Source organism: Heteronotia binoei, chromosome 12, assembly GCF_032191835.1.
Source record: "Heteronotia binoei isolate CCM8104 ecotype False Entrance Well chromosome 12, APGP_CSIRO_Hbin_v1, whole genome shotgun sequence".
Lineage (NCBI taxonomy): Eukaryota > Metazoa > Chordata > Lepidosauria > Squamata > Gekkonidae > Heteronotia > Heteronotia binoei.
The window spans coordinates 22008790-22026433 of record NC_083234.1 but is presented as its reverse complement, the minus strand read 5'-3'; the positions used below and the strand labels follow the sequence as shown (position 1 = coordinate 22026433).

The 17644-nt window shown below is 41.9% G+C and overlaps 1 protein-coding gene across 3 annotated transcripts in view; it reads right to left on the bottom strand.

The window, feature by feature from the left end:
* Positions 1-5011: 5011 nt before the first annotated feature.
* The window catches only part of ZBTB44 (zinc finger and BTB domain containing 44), a 34108-nt gene continuing 21475 nt past the window's right edge, over positions 5012-17644 (bottom strand). For 2 of the 3 annotated variants that reach the window (XM_060251189.1, XM_060251188.1), the window contains exons 3-6: positions 12538-12616; positions 11360-11523; positions 9273-9573; positions 5012-6348 (exon numbers count right to left, since the gene is read on the bottom strand). In XM_060251189.1, the coding sequence (XP_060107172.1) occupies positions 6066-6348; positions 9273-9573; positions 11360-11523; positions 12538-12616 (827 nt within the window). In that variant the 3' untranslated portion in view covers positions 5012-6065. The remainder of the gene's footprint in view (positions 6349-9272; positions 9574-11359; positions 11524-12537; positions 12617-17644) is intronic. The other variant, XM_060251190.1, reaches the window with a different exon arrangement.

Sequence of the window (17644 nt, the reverse complement as noted above, 5' to 3'; positions counted from 1 at the left end):
ACACTTAACCACTACACCAAACTGGTTCACTAAAGTGGGCATATTCCTTTAAAAATGTGCGGTGAACAGTGTAATCTCAGACTGTGGATGTGTTCTAAATAAGACTTTTTTTACCTGGATAGCCCAGGCTAGCCTGATCTCATCAGATCCTTGGAAACTAAGCAGGCTCATCCCTGGCTTCTGAGGAACACCAGAGCCATGACATGAAAGCAGGCGTGAGAGGAACTAGGCAAAAAAACAACGGCAAACCACCTTTTGCTTTGAAAACCCTGTGGGGTTGCCGTACGTCTACTGTGACTTGACAGCACTTTCCACCCCCACTGGTACGCACATCAAACAGGTGTGTTCATGATATATCTGCAGGGACTGGGACAAGGCCAGACTTGCCCCTGGGCTCCATTCTGGAGCAGGGAAACAGTGCTCGAAAATTACGGAATGAACTAGGAACCTTAAAAAAACAGTGGAAGAAAACCTGGGCTCAATAACTGCCCTTCCTTTCCTGCAGGCACTTTAACATCTGTGAGCCAAAGAGCTCTTGGCCTGTGAGCCTTCTGTGTGCCATGTTGGTGGAAGGAACACCCGCCTGGGACAACTCTTTATGGATAATTGCCTCCTTGAAGTTTGTGTAGAGAGGTCCACTGGGACGTTATGTTTTTATGACATGTATTCTTTTAATTTATCAGGGTCATGCGCCCTTTGTAAGTATGTTAAACTACAGAAAAATAATGACACCGAAATAGGTACTTACTCCATAAAACATTAATATTTTAATGAAAAATCTTAGCATCATGTTTCTATCCAAAGACACTCAAAACTAGTTTTTCTTCCCTCTTAATTCTGACTTATAATGAGACCAATCTGGAGATTTTTTAAAAATTTCTGAAGGGTTTTCTTTTCTTTAAAGATTAAACAACCAGGCTAGCAAAAAAGGTACCCAATACATATTCTTCTTATATCAAACAAGCTAATATTTCAGTACAATGTAACTATACAGAATATATACATTACACATAGAATCACAAAAGCGAACACTACAGGCTCAGAACAGATTTGAAAAAACCATGATATTCACATTGATTACAAGAACTCTAAAAATGATTGTAACAGTGAAACGGCACTTTAGTTTACAAAAAGTCACAAAAATATATATATAGCCACCTAGAACTATGGGTTCCTGAAAAATACTAATAGCCAGATATAGTATATAAAATGCAAAGTGTATTTCAACATTAAAAAAACAAAACAAAACAAAAAAAACAAACCCAAAAAACATTTCCATTAAGTCAATAAACATGCCAAGTAGTGTAGCTGCGGTCGGCACGGACAAGGGAAGATGAACAAGATGGCGGCTGGTGACCGAAGGCTGGCACAGTTAAAAGAGGGAAGGGAGGCTGCTGTTGTGGGGTCTCCCATAAGACCTCAATTCCTACTTTACTCCCTCCCCCCAAGATTCTTCTAAAGACCCAGAGACAGTCGGCACTGCAGAAGCGGAGCCAGAAAGCAACCTCAGGCTTCTGTTATTCAGGGCTATCCAAATATCGGCAGCAAGCAGCAGCCATGGCCCTGCCCCTTTTCAGGTGTCTTGAAACCCTCCTGGGTCACCACAGTGCTACTTGAAAGCACCTTTAACACAGTCAAATCTCTGGGTGAGCTTTATAGGACCCACCGAAGGACTTCAATACCATACAGAGAATTAGAAACAAACAAAAACAAAAAAAAAACACACACGCACACACTGGTTATTTTTGCGTTTAAAAATAGATTTTGTATTTTTAATACCAGCTTTCTTCTACTGATAAGCTCTAGTTATTTAGCTGTATATATTTCTACCCCGCTTCCCGGCCAAACGTGGCCCACAAAAGCCTTGTAATACAGCAGAATACTAGCCTGGATACAGGCACGGACTGCTTGTTCTTGCAAAGTCGGAGGTCAGTAACGGTGACGTTTTGTTCTTGACTGGGATAAGAAAAGAAATGCCTTTTGCAGAAAGGCAACCAAGGAGAAGAAATTGCCTCTTTTGTATTACATGTCATCCAAACCATTCTTGATGCAGGGAGTTCGGCAGACTCTAAGAAAGGGAGGGGGGGGGAGGGATACAGGATCTAACCCTCCTCTATCTTGAGGCTGGTGAAGAAAATATTAGTAGCCAAAAAACAAAGTTAAAAAAAATTGGCCAAAGCCACTATTTTAAAAATTTGCAAATTTGTTAAAAAAATACAATCTTAATCTCTTTTTGGGCCTAGGGACTATAGGTTTATAAAATATAGTATCTCTCTATAATGTTTCTTTTGCTACACTGGCACTGGTCGCTTCGTTTAAAAAGAAAAAAGAAAATCACATTTACACTTTTCAGTCTAAGGATAAGTGCCAAAACTAGAACTATTCTCAACAATTTTAGCTGACTAGTATGTTCAGCGTTAGAACTGTGAGCGTAAAATTGGTCAGCCTGAGAAGAGAGGTCAAATTGACTTCCCAAACACGCATCCAAGGGAAACAAGCTGGTGATAGAAAGACATTATGCTACATGAAGTTGAAATTCCATATTGTAGTTTGGGGAAACATTATCTCATCTCCAATGTACATACACTCTCCACTGGGCCCTTTGGGAGCGTGATCTGGCGGCACATTAGAAAAAACAACAACAGCTAAACACCTTCTTAATCCTCACAGCATTGTGCAACTCTGCTCCTTGTGCGGGAGAGAAGTGAGGAGGGAAATGTCAGGTGTGGACTGTAGCCCCAGACGGTGCCTCTTTCAAAACTGTGTGGGAACAGACCCCTTCCATCTGAATTTAAAATTCTTTTTTCGTTACGAGTCACAGAAGGGAAAGCTGTACAGTACATCCTGATACTTGAGAGATACGTACATACATGATGTAATGCTCCACCAAGCCACTGTAGGGATTGAGCTGGACAGTAAGCATCGAGCCAACAGCTGATTAAGAGGACTCTACTCTGTCACTGAAGTGAACCCAATTTTACGATCTTATGCTGGAAATATCATTCTACAAATACGATTTTTGTCATGATTTTTTAAAACTTTAATTTAAAGCCGAGATAGCCAGACTTTTAAGGCCGTAGTAAACCTCAGCGATCAAACTGCTTGGGGGCTGGTTCATTCATGCACTCTGCAAGAGAACACTGAATGAAGCTCCTTATAGCTTTCTGAATAATGATATATGTGCTCTTGATTTGGAGCAAGACCACTGCGAAGAAGGGCTGCAGTCTCAAGTCTGCATTTGGGCCTGCCTGCACCAGCTATTTAAAGGAACACAGTACTGTTTAAAGGACCCACAACATCCCATCTAGATTGGCCCTAAGACCTGGATTTGCCCAAGCACTGGCCAGAACATCTAGGCTTTCAGGGGCAAGAAAAAAGGAACCTGATGCCGAGATAGGCCACAAGGTGTCCATTTATTATCTCTGATTCTTTTTTTTTTAAGGCTTTGTTTCTAGATTGCTTAGGGTGCAAGAAAGACATCTTAATCTGCAAGTCAGTTTAGTCTAAAAACCACTGAGGCTATATGTTCTAGGTGGGTCAAAGAATTAGTAACTGGCCTGCTTTTTTGATCCTCAATTGTCCTCCACAGTGTTTCATCTTAAAGCACTTCTAACAATGGAAATTCTCTCTGTTGTTAAACAAGCAAAAAATTCCAGAACCAAAAAACCCCAACAACAACAACTTGTTTCATTGGTAGGCAGCTCTATGGACACGGGCATATTCCTTTGAAAATAAACTCTTTTTTTTGTACAAAAAACCCCTCTCTTGTGAAAAGATAGAATTATGAACTGAACCTTTACTGGGCTGAGATTTAAGAATACTAAATAAATGCAACAAGATGAGGACTTTTAAAGAAACCGTGACACAAGACAGTAGCCCCACAGTTCATGCAAACAGAAAACCAGTCTCACTTCTGTTTTTGTAAGGACGCTGGAAATAAACTTCTGAGCTCAAAGCACAATTATTATGACTGTCTTCTTTTAGTGTTTTCCCCATTTTCGGAAAGCAGTTTGCAGTGTCTGATACCACATTTTAACTCTTCCTAAAACCCTGTTAATGTAGATGACCTGCTCTAGAGCTTGTTCCTCATTAACAATTACACTGGTAAGATTCATGTGTGAGCAGAACAAACTGGTCTATGGACAAGAAGGTAAAAACAGCTACACACTTTGCTTGCTGGGTTACCTGTCAAGCACGGATCTATCTGTAATGGATCAGCGCTCTTTACCATTGAGAATCGCTCCTACATAATGGTTAGAATGCTAAGATCACTGTACCAATAATGAGCAGTCTCTTTTGCTGGTTTTTAAGCTGATGATGAAGCCACCCAAGTCACAGTACATCTTCCAAGCCCCATAATCCTTTGCTACCAGTTCTTTAAGAATTTATATCTCTTGCCCAAAATGGTGGATTTTTTTTAATTTTTTTTTTTTACAAATCTGGAAAGGATGCTTTGATTTTTTAAAAATCTGCTGGAAATTTTATGGGAAGAAAAAACTATTTAACAGAACACTAATTTAAAATCAATAAGTATTTATCTGTGAAGCCCTTTACTAAAATAGCAGGGAAGTGCAAGGAGTTGTCTCCTTAGATTGGGTGGATGTGCTATAGGCAGAAGTATCACATTCCCTGGAAACTGGCTGCCAGTTTTCCAGCCTTCAAGCACTGCTGCACAAAACATCAACCTTGTTATCTGACCACCACAGTTACTTGAGACTTTTGTTTCTATCAGCCCTTTACCAATTTTCATTGTGTGATGGCAATGATGTGAAATTCACCAGCACCACCTTGAATAAATCTAACTTCGGGGGGGGGGGGGGGGTTGTATTAGATGAATTATGAAGCTCGACTGCTTTAGATGCTCCAAAACTGAGTAATGAATGACTATAACCTTTAATTTAAATTTCTAAGTCTTACCAATAACAGAAGACATTGGCAATGAAATGAAAACTGTTGGCTTGAAATGCTGTATATCATGTGTTTTCGACCTTCTATAAACTGGTGGGGTGGGTTTGAAATGGCAAGTCTTTCAGATTATTGCTTGCTGGAGCCATGTATGCAAGCTGGAGGAATGGCTTTTATGAAACCAGCTTGGCCAAGGGTATAAAAAATGTTTTAGAATAAGAACATTTTATCATTGCTAACAGGCCTTTTGTAAACAAACCCATTTGGGTTAGAAACTTGGCCTCAAAAAAGAAAATAAACTGCTTGTTTTTTTAATCTAAAACAGACTAATAAAACCACGGTAAGTACACACAAAGATGTATAACCGCATTAATGCACAAAAACTCTTCTTTTTTTTGCCCTTTGTAAACTCTCTCCTTTGTCACTCTTTCTCACTATCCCAAGTTACTGAACATCACTGGGATTTCTTGACCAGAGAGAACAGTTAGACTTCAGAGAATAAAATCCAGATAAGGCCATTTCAACGAACAGTTTCTAAAAAGGAGTGGCATACCAGAGGTGAACATACTGGGGCATGTTCCCTCTCCTTGCTTTGCCAAATCCAATCAATCATCCACTTTTAAAAAACAGAGGAGGTCTTGTAAGTTTCAGTAACAGTTACTGCATGCCCAAGAAAAGTAAAAGACCAAAGCAATTCCTTACGCGAAAATACTCAAATGATTACCCAGTGTTCATCAAATGTCTGTTCAGTGCTTGACACATTATTTGTCATTTTGAGAGCCATCAATCTCCCTTCTTTTCAAGAAGTTCTGCAAAAACCAGGGTGGGGGTGGGGGGTGGGGAAGAAAGAATCTCTCAGTGATTGGTGCTAACTGCAGAATAATTGGAGCTTGTGTGTGCTTGGTTTTTCTTTAGAAGTGCATGTGATGTTCAGAGAAAATTTTTACTGTGCATTTCAGCCTTGAATGTTTCTGTGGAAGTGGCTGCTCAATTGTGAAAATAGTGTAAATGTCTCTTGCAGTTTATGGTTTTAACAGCATAGCTTACAAAATAATAAAGGGGATGCATTCTCCCCCACTCCATTCTGAAAATTAAATTAAAATGTACAAGACCAAACACAGGCACTTTCCAAAAAGACAAAAATGAAACCAACCTCTGACTTACTCAATAGTAATAGCCGAGAGCCCCGGTTTCGGGGGTTCATCTCGGCTTGCCTCGGCACTTACAATAGTCTTTGGCTGCTCTGGCATGTCTTCCTCCTTCTCTGCCAACCCACCCAGAGGCCCCAAGGGGAAAGTGCTTTCACAATTCTGAGTTGATGAGACCTGCGAAATGACAGGCATTTGGACAGAGGAGCTGCTTTCAAATCCGTGCTCTCCTAGCTCATACTGGCCGAGGGTCTCTTCTTGTTCTTGATTTAAGTAGTCCGGTACTAGGAAATCACTGCAAGGGAGGTCAAAGGGCAAGAGAGAGTGTTAGTGAAACAGGGAATATGTTTTGGCTAATTACAGCATTGCATAGGCAAATGAGGAAAATGACCTTCCCTGCACAGTGTTAAGATGGCCTCAGGAAAAAACTTTTTATGGATGAGTCTCTTCTCGGCCTTTTGGCTAAGATCAAGTGTAGCACCTGTTACGGCTGCCATGCAGAGAACCCTTCAGAAAGCTTCAGGTTGCATGTGTTATGTGAAGGACTCGGAACATGGCCGGGGCAATTGCCTCTAATGCATTGCAAAGCGGTCCAATCAAAAGTCACCACAACCATACAAACGGTGAACAACCTGAAGCCATTTCAAGAGACCTTCTACATGAAGGCCAGAATTTTGTAAATGGGCCCAAAGGATACCAAAATTTCACCTGGAAATGCACCAGAAGGTCAATCTTGTATTTTTTCCCGCAGAGTGTGGGTTAAAATTCTGACTCCACTGAAGATGTATAAGAAATGCACAGTGTACTGTTATCTACAGAGTGCTTTCCTGCAATAAATGGATGTTTATTCTAAAGAAGAAACAGTGATAGAGAATCAGATTAATAAAATGATAAAGGTAGGGAGGAAAAATCAGGTCCATGAATCGTATTTAGAACTCCCAAGGTTTTTCTACTGGTCCAAACAACCCGCATTGCTAGTGAAAGGCAATTCCTATGAGATGGTTGCTCCCAGGGAAGCACACAGATAGGAAGAAGAGGAGACTGGATTTATACTCTGCCCTTCGTTCAGAACCTCAGAGCTTACAATCTCCTTTCCCCACAACAGACACCCTGTGAGGTAGGTGGCACTGAGAGAGCTCTTGAGAGAATAGCTCTGGGAGAACTGCAACTGACCCCAAGGTCTTGAAGCACAGCTAGCTTCAAGAGGTGATTCGATAAACATGTGGAGCAGAGGTCCATCAGTGCTATTAGCCACAGCATATTGTTGGAACTCTCTGTCTGGGGCAAGTGATGTTCTGTATTCTTGGTGCTTGGGGGGGCACAGTGGGAGGGCTTCTAGTGTCCTGGTCCACTGATGGACCTCCTGATGGCACTTGGTTTTCTTGGCCACTGTGTGACACGAAGTGTTGGACTGGATGGGCCACTGGTCTGATCCAACATGGCTTCTTTTATGTTCTTCACACAGCAGCTGCATGTGGAGGAAGAGTAGGGAATCAAACCCAGCTCTCCAGATTAGAGTTCACCACTCTTAACCACCACACCAAACTGGCTCTCAAGGGAGACAGTGAACATTCCTGGGAAGGGCAAACCTTGGCAGGCCTCAAACAGACCTCTGAATAACAAAAAAGGGATGATGGAGATTCTGGCAGGAAGAAATCCAGCCAACACAAAACACTTCTAGAGGAATTTTGTTCTTCCCATGACTTGCAGGATAGCATCTTCACTCCTAGAGGGGCCAGGATCTTTTAGAACTCAGGGCTCAGGGAGCGTCTTGCTTGTGAGCATGCCGCCCTCCTCCGATCCCTGAGGTCCTGCCTTCCACAAGACAATGGGTGCAACCCAACGGTATTGCAGAATTTAATGAACAAGCTAGTTTTATTTGATAGGCATTTAGACCAGGCTTTTAATTCACTAATGCAAAAAACAAACAAACTGCAGTATATAGAATATATACAATAATTGACCTGCTGAGTGGAATGGAAAAGAGATATTGTTCACCCAGTATGATTAAAAAGACAATTTGAGAAACAGCTATGTAAACAAAAATCAGTACCAGCATTTCACATCTATGATGGAGTCAGAATCAGGAACCGACACAGCATACAAAAACAACAGCTCAACGTTAAAAGCAAGGTGCTCTACAAAAGCTCATTCATGTGCTGTTTTGTGGCCAATAAAAGGGAACCTGTAAATTAAAAGCAAGTAATAAACTTTTGTACAAGCAACAGGTTTTAACAGGTATACTATGGAGTACAATCCAGCCAAAATATGGCAATTTTAAATCTGATCAATTTATATAAGTAGAAGAGATAAGCAGATGCTGAACTGCTCTCCTGAAATCAATGAGCCTTTTAAAGAGCTGATAACCTAACAGGTCAGCTTTGCCTGGTGCCTTTTTTGTCTATAAAATCGGTGAGAATCTAATTCATATTAAGTGCATTTAATTCCTACTTCAAAAATGGAGAAATAGTTAAAACAAAATTAGGACTTTCAGATCAAATCAGCCACCTCAATGGTGTGTTGTTGCTTTTGGATGCAGCTGTTAAAGTGATTATTACAGCACACTGGCAATAAGGAACATTATACTCTGTACCGTTAGCTTGCTGGTAGATAGTCCAGGACAGCAAACTGGGTGGGTTACTTCATGTGAGGCAGCTTGAATGTCACTTCCCCCACCCTCTGATCCAAAGGTCAAACTAGACAATACTGGGCCAAGTCCGCCAATAGGAAACAGTGCCATTTTATAGCCTGGTTTTTAACTTTTCAAAACTTTGCCAGGTCCCAATTCTGCTGGGGACTACAGTGGGGGGTGGGGAGTGGGGAGTGAGGGGCTCTTGTCACCCCACCCCACTGCTTTCACAGCATATCAGGATGGAGAGACAGGAGCCCTTCATCGCCTCTGTGCCACAATCCCCGACTGGTTGGCCCCACCAGGGCAATCTGAAGTTAAAAGCCAAGCTCTAAAAACTGCACTGCATCCTCATGGTGGACCCAGAATCCCAGTATTGTCTGCTTTGGCCCTGATATATACACAGTTTACATATTCCAAAAAGAGAACAGATATTACTGATAACAGGGATGCAACAGCCCACTGGACAGCAATAAAATGGCAACCTGACAGGAAAAGGTAACTGCAGGCTGCCCTGAAAGCAGGAAGAGATGGTTTAGGAGGAAAAAAAAAAGCATGTTTCCCTGATGGGTTTTTGCTGTGCACCTCACCTGCTCTGGAAGTAGTTTGCTAGCTCTGACGCTTCATGGTTCAGACTCCTCAGATGAACGATTAAATTTCCAGAGTTGGTGAACATGGCGCCACATGTTTTGCACTCGTAAATCCGAGGCTTGCGGATAATGTGCCGGGAAACCCGCATGTGGTGTTTATATTCCCCGAAGGAAGTGAAAGTGGCACTACATATCTGGCACCGGAAACAGCGTTTACCTTCGTGCTTCAGGCGATGCATCTTTAGCGAGTAAGCCCGGGTGAACTTTTTCCCACAGCGGTCACACTGAAATGGTTTAATGCCTGTGAGAAGACAGGAGGGGAGAGGGGGGGGAAAATGACTCTCCACAACTGAAAACCACTGTGGGCAAAATTCCAGCTACCGCTGAGTGTAAGGGCAGCAGCTACTTCTGCTCACACAGAGTGTGTTACCTGAAGCTTCTAAAAGAAAGAAAGAAAAAAAAAAGAGGGGGAAAACCCTGTCCATTATTTCCAAAAGATGGTGAGTATAAATCTTTGACCCAAGTGTTGACCTAACTCTGCACAGGATGTGTCATTTAAACCTGCAGTGCAGTTTTACAAGGGAGTCTCTGGATCAAACGCTTTGGCTTTATTACTTTAAAAAAAATGTTTTTTTAAAAATGGTCTCAGTAGGTCATAAAGGCAGCAGATTTAAGTAACCCCCCCTTGTAATCTTCAAAAGCATTTTTTAATATCGAGGAGTTGGACTAACTAGTCTTTGCTGCGGATTATAAAGGTTGGCTGAAACTGCAGCATTCTACGTTCTGTCACATTGAAAGCTGTTTTACATGATGGTGCTGTAACATTCTGCGTTTCTGTTAAACCTTTCTAGTTGTTCCCCTGAAGGACGTGTGCTTTCAACCAACCTGTATAATCCGCAGCAAAGACTGGTAGTCCAACTAGTAAAGCCAATGTGCTTCCAAACCATATACTGTCCTGCATGGGAACGCATCTGGCATTATGAATATAATGCTAGTAGCAAGAGGACATCTTTCCTCTGCACCGATGCCTTGCCAAGTACTAAGAAGCATATTTAAAGTGCGGTTGCAGCGTTCCCAGAGATGAAAACGCAGAGGCTTGGCTTCTCCTGTGTCAATTTCATTGCCATTTGTGGCTCAGTGAAAAATGAAACTAAGGATTAACCTGTGGTTTTAAATACCCCCAACTTTTGCAAATGACATTCCGACCCTAAATCTCTTTATTCGCAAGCTGATTTAAGTAGGCCTTACTTCCAAGCAAATGTGGTTAACATTAACCGTTTTAGGCTCTTTGCCCTTTACTCACAAAAAAATGTACGCCATATTGAACTTTTACAAAACTCTGCAGCACACATCTCTTCCATTTTTTTTTTATTTTTTAAGGGAAAAACTTCAATATGGTTATCTTCCTTCCTACAGCAAGGTAGAATCCTTTCCATGTTACATTCAGATGAAATTATGAGGGATTTGTGGGCACCCTCATAAAAGCTGAAATGAAGTGTGTGTGGGGGGAGACACTGCTGGCCATGCAAAATTCCAGAATGGAGGGGAACCTTTCAAGATAGCCCTGCAATCCTAATTGTTTGGGCTTTCAGAGACCAAAGAATGATTCATTTACTAAAATGTGGAATTCGCTGCCAAAGGATGTAGTGACGGCCACAGGAATAAACAGCTTTAAAAGGCGATTAGATAGATTCACAGACGATCAATCTATCAGTGGCTACTAGCCATGGTGGCTGAAGGGAACCTCCACATTCAGAGGCACTAAACCTCTGAATCTCAGAGCGAGGAGGCAACTCAGGGGAAAATCTTGGCCTTCTATGCCCTGTTGTTGGCCCTCCAGAGAAATTGGCTGGCAAGTAAGTGAGAAAGGCTGCTAGACTAGATAGACCAGTGGTCTGATCCAGCACGGCTCTTATTATGTTCTTATTCTCAGGTTTTACTGAATTTTACAACTTCTACTGCATACATTGTCTTGTGGAGGTTACTGGGCTGAACTGCAGCATGAGCTTTTAATTAAAACTCCTCAATCCATCGATTTATAATCCAAACTGTTGCACTTTGGAAAGTGAAAGAATGATGATTCTTACCTGAGTGAATGAGCATGTGCTGTTTTAAGTTCTGAATACGAGTGAATCGAACACCACAAGTTGGGCACTGAAAAGGTCTATCAGGACCATTTGGGCTGGGCCTCTCTATGCTACTGGTTGAAGGAGTAATATAGAGCTGGTAAGGATACTGGACAGTCTCCAATCTGAAGAGATAAGCAATCATTCTTTTAGAAGTGCATCGAGGACACATGTATGTAAAACATCAAAATACAAATGTGAATGTATGCTAAGAAAGCTGTAACATGCAATTAAAAAGAAAACAAAGTTCACTGAACTGAGCTATATCAAATGCTCAAATGAATGCAAAACATATTTTAATTACAGTGGACTTTCTGTGGAGAATGGAAACAGCAGGTGATCAAAGCATGAAAATCTACCCATAAAATAACATCACACTGACTTTGCGGCTGTTGCACAAGCACTGCAGAAGTCTCGGCACACAGATAACATGTGAAATGTCTGTACATACTGTACTTATGGATTACCCTAGGTAATCCTAGGGAAGGCATTACCTTTCAGTGTCACCTGGAAATACACAGGAGAATTCTAAGTGAAGTTGTTCGGGTTTTTTGGCCATCAAGTCACAGCAAGGCTTCTGGCTACTCCACAGGGTTTTCAAGGCAAGATATTCAGATGTGGCAGTTTGCCATTGTCTGCTTCTGTGTAGCTACCCTCATATACTTTGGTGGTCTCCCATCCAAATACTAGCCAGGACTGACCCTGCCTAGCTTCCGAGATCTGAAAAGATTGAGCTATAGGTCAGCCCAGTCTCATCAGATCTTGGAAGCTTAGCAGGATCAGTACCTGGAAAGGAGCCCCCAAGGAAGGTAACTTTTAAAAACATTGCTTAAAAACTGCCACCCCAGCAAAAAGATCTTTGTTGTGTAGCTCAAATAGCAGCCATTTTGTGGCTGGTTCCGCCTCCTGTGACAGCTATTTTGTGGCAGCCATTTTGCGCGGCACCCACTACACTGCCTCAGAATTCCAAATGCACCTACAGGATTGCAAAAAGGGTAGGGGCCCCTATACTAGACCAACACAGCTGCCTGCAATTTTTACCTTAGACACTGGAGTGTACTTTACTTAACATGGAATATATGTGCATGTTTGTGTTACGACACACTGCAGAATGTTTTACACATTATGCTGGTACATACCGATCATCATCATGAACATTACCACCAGAGGTACTTTGGAGTGTTGGCAGCCCCTCACTGACTCCTTCATCTATTGAACCTAGGCAGTGAAGGAAAGAACATTTATCAATCTCAGTTTAGCTGGAAGAAATGCAGCCATATGTGGATGAATCCTCATAATCTCTCCCCATAGTTTTCTTAGACAAACTCTCAGCAAATGTGGTGTTATATTGTAAAAAACAGCACTGTAAAGACTTCAGTGTTTTCTGCCAAGATACTTCAAAAATTTAGTGATGTGATAGGATGGCTTGCTAGTAAACAGCTCACTACTCAGACTCAATATTATAGGGTAAATATAATCTATTTTGTTAAATGTTTCATTTATCAGAAGATTCTATGATGAAAAAGCAGCCCCGTGGCACAGAGTGGTAAAGCAGCAGTACTGCAGTACTATGGTCTGAACTCTGCTCACGACCTGAGTTCGATTCCGGCGGAAGCTGGATTCAGGTGGCCGGCCCAAGGTTGACCCAGCCTTCCATCATCATCATCATCATCATCATCATCATCATCATCATCATCATCATCATCATCATCATCATCATCATCATCATCATTATTTATTTATATTCCGCCCGTTCCCCATAGGGGCTCAGGGCGGAGTACAACATGAATAGTAAAATCACAATAAAACCAGCATAACAATAAAACAGCATTACAGTAAAACCAATTTCAATATACCGTCCAACAGAATAGTTCAGCAGGACCAGATGGCATAACAATACGAGGCAGCAAAACAGCGCAGTAGGATAGTACAGCAGGGGAAGCCAACCAATCTAATAAATAGATGCCCACTGCCTCACCCCAAAACCTGGCAGAACAGCTCCGTTTTGCAGGCCCTATGAAAGACTAGCAAGCCAGGCAGGGCCTGGATCTCCATAGGGAGCTGATTCCACCAGGCTGGGGCCAGGACTGAGAAAGACCTGGCCCTGGTAGAGGCAAGATGGGCATCTCTTGGGCTGGGGACAGTCAGAAGATCTTGGGAGGCTGAACGAAGTGACCTCCGTGGCATATACGGGAAGAGACGGTCCCGCAAGTATGTTGGTCCCAGGCCACGTAAGGCTTTAAAAGTCAGGTCTAACACCTTGAAGCGAATCCGGCACTCTATAGGCAGCCAGTGCAGGCCGCGGAGCACCGGCCACATGCTCACCCGTACAGGTGATACAGTCAGCAGGCGAGCAGCTGCATTCTGCACTCGCTGTAGTTTCCGGATCAGCTTCAAGGGCAAGCCAGCACAGAGTGAGTTACAGTAATCTAGTCTGGAAGTGACCATTGCATGGGTCATCCTTCTGAGGTCGGTAAGATGAGTACCCAGCTTGCTGGGGGGAAAGTGTAAAAGACTGGGGAAGTCAATGGCAAACCACCCTGTAAAAAGTCTGCCGTGAAACGTTGTGAAAGCAACGTCACCCCAGAGTCGGAAACGACTGGTGCTTGCACAGGGGACCTTTCCTTTCCTTTTCCTCTATGATGGAAACTGGGCTTGGACCTGCATAACCAAGGATAGAACTATCACTGCAATGTCAAATTATCAAAGTGACATATTAAAAGGTACAATACAAAGTAGCAACAGCAATAAGTAAAACCTAGCTGATTACCACTCACAAAGGATTGAACCAGGGTTAACTCAAAAGATCTAGGTACAAGTCCTTTTTAAAAATGCTAATTTTTGCCCCTCAATAGACCAAATCTTGCATCCTCTCACAAGCTCCCTCTCCCAATTGGCCAACAGATCAATAAACTCCAAAACAGTTATGTTCTAACTATAATGATGCTGAATTAAGATACATTGAAAACCAAGGAATTTCCTAAATAACTTCCAAGTAAATACATTCAAGATTAGTACTCTTCAGTACAATAGCCAAATTAACGATGTTTTAATTTGATACACATATACACACAAACTGTAATAGTGATATATTACAAATAGAAAAAACAGACACCACAAAACTCATCTTAAATGTCATTAGATATAAGCTAGTTCTGCAGTATGTGGATGAAGACAAGATATTTTGAACATGTGGAACTGGTTGTACTACATGTTCTTCTGTGGAAAGCAAATCTTGGAGTTCACTATTTATTTTTTTGCTGTCAAGTCACTGCTGACCCCATAGGATTTTCAAGGCAAGAGACATTCAGAGGTGGCTTCCCATTTCCTGCCTGAGCTGCAACCCTGGACTTCCTTGGTTGTCTCCCATCCAAGGACTAGCCAGGGCCAACCCTGCTTAGCTTTCGAGATCTGATGAGATCAGGCTAGCTTGCTACGTACTGACAGTGCTATTTTGGACAGATAATGCCTGGACTTTTGTTGCAGGCGATCTTAAGCATAATGTCTTATGTCTATTTTTCTTGCCAGAGAACCTTGATCATCCTTCTTAAACTGACAGATACCTGGACAGCTCATTATTTAACTGGAGATGCAGTCCTAAGGATATATACCAGGGACTCCCACTGAACTTGGTGGGACTTCTGAATTGGGCTGCAAGTAAATCTACTTATCTGTTTTGAATGTCTAGAGCATACCCAATGTATAGCTATTTGACAGGGCAATCCTATCTAGAATTACTCCCGCCCTTTCCACAAAAGAATTTTAAGTCAAGAGCAAAATCAAAACAGTGGGGAAGGGTGGGTGGGAGGCCAACAGTAATAACTCACAATCTTTACAAGAAGAAAGTTTGCTGGCTCAATTCCTGGTATATCCAGTTAAAGGATTTCAGGTGGCAGGTCTGGGAAAGACCAATTCTCAAGGCATGGAAGAGCTGCTGCCAGTTGGGATACATAAGACTAGGCTAGATTATCCAATTGTCCAAGTCTGTGTAAGATAGATTTATTGTTTAAGATCTGATCATTTCGGATCAGAATAACTGCCTAGTCCAGCATCCTATGTCCAACTCCAGCCTGTAGGAAGGCTGCAAATAGAACCCATGCATAAGACTATTTCTTTGCTGACTGATCTCTAGCATCTGACAGTCGAAGATACGGTGCTTCTGCACCTGGGGATCTCATGTGGTTATCATGACTAACTGGTGATCACAGTCCGATCCTCCATAAGTCTATCTACCCTCCCCTTTAAAAACATCTAAGCCAATGGCCATCATGGCATCTCATGGTAATGAGTTCCAGAAGCCAGCTTCCTTTTTGTCTGTCTTGAACCTAATAAGAAGTCTGCACAGCTAGCAGTTCAGGTTTAGTAATATATTCAAACTACGATTTCATTACACCAGTAAATCCACAGATTAAAACAGAACTGTGAATATAAAAACAAAAAGTGACAATAGTATATATTTTACACCATGAACACTTTATTTGCCTGTCTGAAAATACTTTTGGGCTTTCTTTTTAGGGGAAAAAAATGAAGAAAAAGTATTATGCTTAAATGAGATCTGTGCAAGTGTGTAAACTGGTCAATCGATGAAACAGATGATGACTCACCAATCCCTCCTCTCACCTCTATCTCACAATACAAACACATGAAGTATTTCACCATATGATGACTTTATTAGTTTTTTGTCTGCACTGAGCCTGCATTTCATTTCAAACCACTGTATTTTTAAAATGGATATTAACATAGCTGAAACTTAAAATCCAATTTAAACACAACCCCTTGTTTTTAAAAGAAAAAAAGCACCCTCAATCTTTATGTGCTCTGCCCACAATGTTTTGTTATATGATACCCTCCACTTTATAGTTTAGAATCAGGGGTGTCAAACTCATTTGTTATCAGGGCCGAATCTGACATAAAAGAGACCTTGTCGGGCAGGGCCATAATGGGCTAAGCTGGGCCATGTGTGTACCTATTTAAGATTAGGTAGCAGAGACATAAACTTTATAAAGAACACAGACAAACACAAACTTTAAAAAATTCACAACTTAAAACAAGCTTAAAATATTAGCACTTATTGATCCTTAAAGATGCTTTCTTTATGGCTCTCCCATGGGATCCAGAAAACTGGGCAAAGGAAGCTCTGGCGCTTTCCTTCCTTCCCCAAGGGATGAGGAGGGGGAGGAGCCTCAGCCAATAGAAGGAAGAGATGCTTCACTCAGTAGCTCTGCTGTGCAATTGAGAGAGCCTGGCAAAGAAAAGCTATCCCTTGTCCCCAAGGGAGGAGCCTCAGCCAATGGAGAAAATAGAGGTTTTGCTCTGTAGTTCCTGTGTGATTGAGCAAGTCTTGCAAAGCAAGCTGTTATAAAGAAGGAAGCAAGAGATAAGGAGAAGGAAGCATATGACAGCCAGTTGCTCGGGAGCCTGATTTGGCCCCCACACCGCATGTTTGACACCCCTGGTTTAGATCCTACCATTTTCAACTACTAAGCTGGCCTTATGCTTTCTTTCCCTTGTATGTTCCTCCAACAGAGAAAACTTTGTTTGTCTACTGGGACAAGTCTTTCTTTCTTTCTTTCTTGAAGGATTGATAGAAAGGAACTGTAAGGTCCATATTAGTAGAAGGTAGTCATAGGATCCAACTCAACATTTTTACACACTATACAAGCATCCGACAAAATGAGCTGTAGTCCATTAGAAGAACACATGGTAGCCCGCAAGATGCCACAAGATTCCTGGTTTATGTATACAATTTCAGCTGCTTCCAAAAGTATTTGTCAAGTACAATTTCAGTATGATGCTCACTGGAAGGAGCTGGCAAACATTAGTATCTTAATTAAGAGAAATCCAAAGGCTACTGTGGAACTACAACAAAGCAAAGCAGAATCTTCGACCAGGTACATATCTTATGGATCACTGCTTTTTTTGTGTGGCAATCTCTGCTGCAGAAGTGGCGAAAAAGATAAAGAGACCATCAAAGTGTAGCCTACCTGCAATGTCCCCTGTGAAAGAACCCTCTGAAATGAATAATGGTTGCAAAAGAAAGCAGCATTTATTTAACTGGGGTTAGTGCAGGAAGAAACTTCTTGAAGACTGTTTCAGAGACTCCTGCATAGACTCAACCCTGTCAGGTGGTGGAGTCATTCAGAAACCCAGCAAGAGGTCTCATCTTGCAGAATGCCTAGGAAAATCTCAAGGGTCTGACTTTTGAACCACCCTGAAATCCCACCTCACAAGGATGTTGCTTATTGG